At 43.9% G+C, this 5896-nt stretch overlaps 1 protein-coding gene across 2 annotated transcripts; it reads left to right on the forward strand.

Moving 5' to 3' along the window:
- Positions 1-745: 745 nt before the first annotated feature.
- Positions 746-5577, forward strand: LOC113443031 (protein NDNF-like). Of its 2 annotated transcripts, none has more exons than XM_087932262.1 (4): positions 746-814; positions 2242-2442; positions 3201-3334; positions 3930-5577. In XM_087932262.1, exons 2-4 carry the CDS (start codon positions 2258-2260, stop codon positions 5273-5275), a joined length of 1665 nt encoding a protein of 554 aa, XP_087788388.1. In that variant the 5' UTR covers positions 746-814; positions 2242-2257; the 3' UTR covers positions 5276-5577. The 2 variants fall into 2 exon arrangements, with proteins under 2 accessions (XP_087788388.1, XP_026566773.1); XM_026710988.2 differs by lacking the exon at positions 746-814 and adding an exon at positions 838-946.
- Positions 5578-5896: the final 319 nt, after the last annotated feature.

Consider the following 5896-nt stretch of genomic DNA (forward strand, 5'->3'; position numbering starts at 1 on the left):
GGACAATAGTTTGATCCCTTCATCTTTTGCAGGAGCCCCTCAAATATTGGAATACCACTATCATGTCATCCCTAGTCTTTCTTTTCATTAGGTGTCCAATTTGTTTCATTATGTGTCCAATTCCTGTAACCGTTCTTCATACGCTTTAGCCTCCAGCCCCCTAATCATTTTTGTTGCTTGTCTCTGGACTCTTTCCAGAGTCTCAACATCTTTTTTGGGGACCAGAACTGGATGCAATTCTCCAAGTATGATCTTACTAAGGTTTTAAGGCATGAGCTACCTTACTTAAGGTCTTTTAAGGTACGGGCTAGAAAAAATCAAAATATTGCACCTACAGAAATATTGGGGGGGAAACCCTTTTATGCATAGAGATTTGATTTCAAAGACTGAAAGTTCAATTCCATCCGAGACATCTTGCCTTGACTCAATTGTGGCCGAACGTATTTCTGGAAGTGGGTCAAACCCATCCAATCCCCTAAACAGTGTGGCGAGGAGAAGAGACAACTTTAGGCAAGCTAACCCTACGAAAGGGTTAAACGAACACATCTACCCACAGACCCCCTTCCCTGTTTCTACCAAAGACCCTCTTTAAGCAGCCACCCTGGAGTCTGGCCTCCCTTCTCAGCCCTCCAACTCCTCTCCTCCTCCTCCTCCCTTTGCAAAAGACCTGTCTTCACTTTCAGGAAATCAGGGCTGGAGGAACCCTAGGAAGGAGACCTTCTGTTTTCAAAGACCTTCACATCTAAAGAAGAAGCACCTTCAAGCATCCTTTCTCCTCTCAAGGAAACCTCCTGCTTTGAAATCTCTCAGGAAGGTCAGTTTTGCTCAGCTGAATATGTTTCTCAGTGAGGCTTTTGCTTCTGCCAGCAAAGCTCTGCAAAAGTCTAGCTCGGTGGCTGCCATTCCGAATCTTTGCACAGAATTACCTGAGAACATCGGGCTCAAGGTAAGAGAAATAAAATAGCATGCCGCCTATCCCATCAACTCTTCCTTGCTTCTTTCAAGTTGTTAGAGTGATTGATTTAACCAAATCTGTTCAGGATAAACCTGTTCCCTTTGTTATCTTTTTTACGTCTAGGAGATCTGTCTTTCTCGGACGTTTCAATATATTACTTTCGGGTGGCAGCACCCATACAAAATCCTGGCTTAATTACCGCCTAAAGAGGTCCAGGCATTTCCGTCCTAAGAGGACACAATCCTGGAACCTGTGGGGGGGAAGCCATTTCAATATATATTCTGAATACTGTGATGAAGGGTTTGAATATGCCGCAGAAAAAAGTCGGTTAAAACATTTTTCATATTGTATGACTTATTTAAGCTGCTCAAACCGAATCTTTTGCCATTTAAAACCTAAAAGAATAGCTATCCCCCAAAATTGGGAATCAAATGTTACTTAGAGTTTAATTGAAAAAAATAAAATAAAGGTATTATGGAACATCACTGATATTGTTGATAATTATTTTTGTCTCACAAAGTAATATTTTTTTTTAAAAAAAATACAGGTTCAAAAGTGAGTTTCTGGTTCTAATATTGGTGCAGTTTTATGTATTCCCTTCCATAGCTTGCAAACCAGATTTTTTTTAAAGGGAAATTCTCTCTTTAACATTGTCCATCAGCTTAAGGGGCTGCCCCTCCAGCTGTTCCAAGAGCGCCCCCTGCCTGCAGACCCAACTACAGTATCCCTCTGTGGTTTCCAACCTTGGTCCTTCTCATCAGCACGCTTCTCTCCTTTTTCTTCCTTTCCTGACATTTAAAATAATATTCTTTCCAAATAACCAAGCGACTCACACCCTCAAGGCTCCTTAAAGTGTAGGCAGTAAACGTGTCAGCACACAAAAGGAATCACTCTGCCGTTGGAGGGAACGGAGATGATTGTAGAACCAGTCATTTTGTTTCCTGGAGGAGCCACTGAAGAAACAACGGAAGGGAAGAACAGTGCCTGTGGCTAGTTTCCAAACAACTGGTCACAGATGATACACATCTGATTCTCACAGATTTGGTTCCTCCACCAGATTTGCAGGTCGAAATCACTGAAGATCCTTTCTGGTGGCCAAGGAAGGTGACAACTCCTATGCTAGATGGATTTCCAAGTTATATCCAATTTTGGCAGGACCCAAAGTGGCCGACTAACACAAGTAAAATGTCTATCCAATCTGTTTGTCTTCTGTAGGGCTTGAACACCTGATTAACAATCCATTACATTTAAGAAAGCCCATTTGTTGTCTTATTATTATCTCCCAGGTTTGCAACACAGAAGATGTCTGGAGCCCAGACGTGTCTGCCTTGCTGGTTTCTTCTGGCCACGTGCTTCAGCCATCCTTTCATCGTGGCTGCTGGTTTACAGCAAAACCTGAAGAATGAGATGTTCCATTCCTATCCCATGTTGATGCTTGGAGAGGGCAAGGAAATGACAATCGCTCTCTCAAAAGGAACGCCTCAAAGGTGAGAGGGGCCGTCTTTTCCTTTCCATTTTGGGTAGATTCCCGAGTCCCTTTCTTCTACAGAATGATTTTTGTTTATGGGTGTGAGATTAAAGTCTTCTGTCTAAGGGTTTTGTCAGGTTCCCAAACCCTGTTGAGAGGGACAACTTCAGCAATGAAGTGTTGTTTTACCATGGACCTCGGAGAAGGTTTTCGAAAACCAACTTCTCAGGGAGCTCTGGCCTTCCCTATAAGAAGGTGCTTTGATTCTAGAATAGAATAGAGCTGGAAGGGACCTTGGAGGTCATCTAGTCCTCCCTGCTCAAGAAGGAGAACCTATACCATCTCAGACAAATGACTGTCCAGTTTCTTAAAAACCTCACCCATAATTAGAGTGCCCACAACTTCTGAAGGCAACTTCTGTTCCACAGGTTAATTGTCCTCACCGTCAGAAAATTTCTCCTTAATTCCAGACTGCTTCTCTCTTTGATCAGTTTCCAACCATGATTTGCCCTCCAACCATTATATGCTTTGGAAAATTCTCTTGAGATTGATGTGTATATGTTTGTCTTAAAAAAATAAAAAATAATAATAATAAAAGAGAGATTGATCAAACTTGCATATAAACACACTGATTCCAAAGAAAAATATTCACAGGGATTCTTTTAGCTGAATAATTCCATCAAACTCTGACTGCATTGTTTACGTTAAGATTGTTTGGTCTCTCTCCCCATCCCCTTTCTGTGATGTAAAATGAACACAACATCCATTCGTTTCCAGGTGCTATTTTGTTCTAAAAGAAAGCAAAACCTCTGCATTCTTCACAGTGAGAGTAACCCCGTGTGATATCCCCATTGAGTGGAGTATACGAGTCCCTAAGCCATCGGCAAACTATTTTGGGAAAACAATTTCTGGTAAGCAAGAGGGAAGTTGAATAGATGTATAATGTCTCCCCTCCCCACCGCCTTTCCCTCCCTCCCTCCCTCCCTCTCTCTCTCTCTCTCTCTCTCTCTCTCCCCCTCTCCTTTTCCTTCTTCCATTTCTCTTTCTCTTACCAAGATCTTGATAGTATATGAAAGGAAGATTGACTTAGATTCATTTAGAACCTGATTTGTACCAACTATTAACTAACAAGATTTCTATCCCTAATTAAAAATTTAATGTTGAAGTCTCAGCACCAGCAAAATCCCTGCTTGGATAGAAGCTAAGCAGGATCAGGCCTGGTTAATACTTGGAGGGGAGACTCCAAGAAGTAACCTAGTCTAGAAAGTTGAAAAAGAATGGCACAAGGCAGCAATAGAAACCCCTTCCATTGTGCTTTCTGGAAAATTACGTAGACTTCAAGCCCAACTTAAACATGACCTGAAACTGTTTTCAGATTCCCAAAACCAAAACAAATAGGAAGTATAGACTTTCTCAAGGTATCGACATTGTATTCACTGGTCAATGTATGCCTTTCCCATCTCCATTAACTTTAAGAACATTGCCTGTCTTCTGTTTAATTGGCAGATAATTTGAATGCTCAGGAAGTCCTCCCATTCCAGAAGGGCTCCAAGTTAGTGCAAACTCTCTTTAGTTATCGAGGTAATTCGGTGGAAAGCTACACAGGACCATCTCATCATTCCACAGTCTACGTGCTTGAATTCCTCTCCATCGAGAAAGACACCCAGATTAAAGCATATTTGACCACAGACCCCACATCTAATGACTTTTATCCAGAACTGCCTACGGATCCCCGCATTGACGTCATTGGGATTGGCCCCACCACAGTAACTCTGACTTGGAAGCAGAGCCCGAGTGTCCTGCCATCCCAAGGAAACATTCATTATTGTCTCCTGGTGAATGAAAACTACAACTTCAAGACTTGGTGTGCTGCAGAAACAGCCACACAACCTTCAGGGCTGAAGCTGTCTCCTTCTTTGGGGATCTCTCCTTCCACAGATAGCCTCACCTCTCAGGGACTGAAAGCGCAGTCCAAGAGCAAAGTCAGCATGAGTTACAAAGGTGGCAATGCCCAGGTGAAACACGTCTGTGTGGGGCTCACAAACACCTACACGGTGTCCCACCTCACTCCCGGCATTCAGTACTACTTTGATGTTTTCATCATCAATGTCCTCACCAACACCAGTGCTGCTTATACCGGAGCCTTTGCCCGAACTCTTGAAAATCCCAACGTGAGCAAACTGAAGGACGGGAAGGTGATTCAGTTGAGGCTGGATGGGAGGAAACAGCCCTTGTACAATTTGCTGTACCAGGCAACGCAGAGGCAGGTCCAGTTTGCCTTCCAGTCTTGCAGCGGGCAACTCCAAGTAGAAATATCCAAGGACGGGGAAGTCCTGATGTCAGAGAGATTTGCTGGCTTGAGGCATTTCATCCTGAAAGGAAGGTTGGGAGACACCTACCTGATCCATCTCTGGCCCACTGAAACTTCAGCTGCATCCGTGAAGGTTCAGGTGTCCTCTCTCTTCCATAGGCCTTTCTTCCCAGCTCTCCCAGAGAGCTTAAAAATCAAGTCCTTCAACAAACTGAGGAGCTGCCATTCAGTCACCATCGCCTGGCTTGGAACTCAGGAACTGAGCCAGTATTGCATCTACAAGAAGGAGATTGAGGAGGACCAAGCGTGGGTGGCCACCAGGAAGGTTGATAGGTGCTCTGGGCCGGAGTTGAGGCAGAAGAGTGAAAAAGTCCTCTGCAAATTCTTCCACAATCTCAATCTGCAACGAGCAGTGACTACCGAAACCATCAGGGGCCTGGAAGCAGGGACGGCCTACCTTTTCGATGTGTATCTCATTGGGTCCTCGGGGCTTCCCATCCGCTATTACAGCAAGGCTGTGAAGACAAGGAAGAGATGCTGAGCACCCTCAAACCCCGCGAGGAAAGGTAAAACTGGAGAAACACCAGAAAAGAGTAATGTTGGTGGTTGCCGCCTTCAGAATCATCTGGGGCACAAAATTGTGTTGAAGTCGCAAGATCGGAGATGGACATCTTTGCTCCAGAAAACTAGATTTGCCCCAGAGCCTCTCTCCTTTGACCCAGAGGTTTCTCCCTACAACAAAATACCCACCACTGGAATTAAATCTTTCCCCCCTCCACACACAAACCCAAACCTACAAAATCAAAAACTGGAAGGATGCCTATTTTGTAAGGTCAAATCCTTTTGCTTTGTCTTGCAGTTTAATGCCAGAGATTCTCATCTGGAGTTTGAGGCTTGATGGAACGACCTGTTAGCAAAACCCTCTTTTTCTAGCACTGTTTACGAGCAAATGCTTCTCCTTTGGCCCTTGCGAAAACGCTGAAAGAACCATCAGAAGAGAAATCTTGGCATAATCAAGCCGCTAGATTATGCCTCAGTATTTCCATCTATCATGCAGAGAAAACTGAAGAAGGGTGGTGGGCCCCTCCCCAATATCCCTCCTCCTCCATTTCATGTAAATAGTTACTCTAACCCAGAGAAAAATCATTATGCCCTGCAGTTT

This window comes from Pseudonaja textilis, chromosome 4 (genome assembly GCF_049901715.1).
Source record: "Pseudonaja textilis isolate UNSWEBS1 chromosome 4, rPseTex1.2, whole genome shotgun sequence".
NCBI classification, from domain to species: Eukaryota; Metazoa; Chordata; class Lepidosauria; order Squamata; family Elapidae; genus Pseudonaja; species Pseudonaja textilis.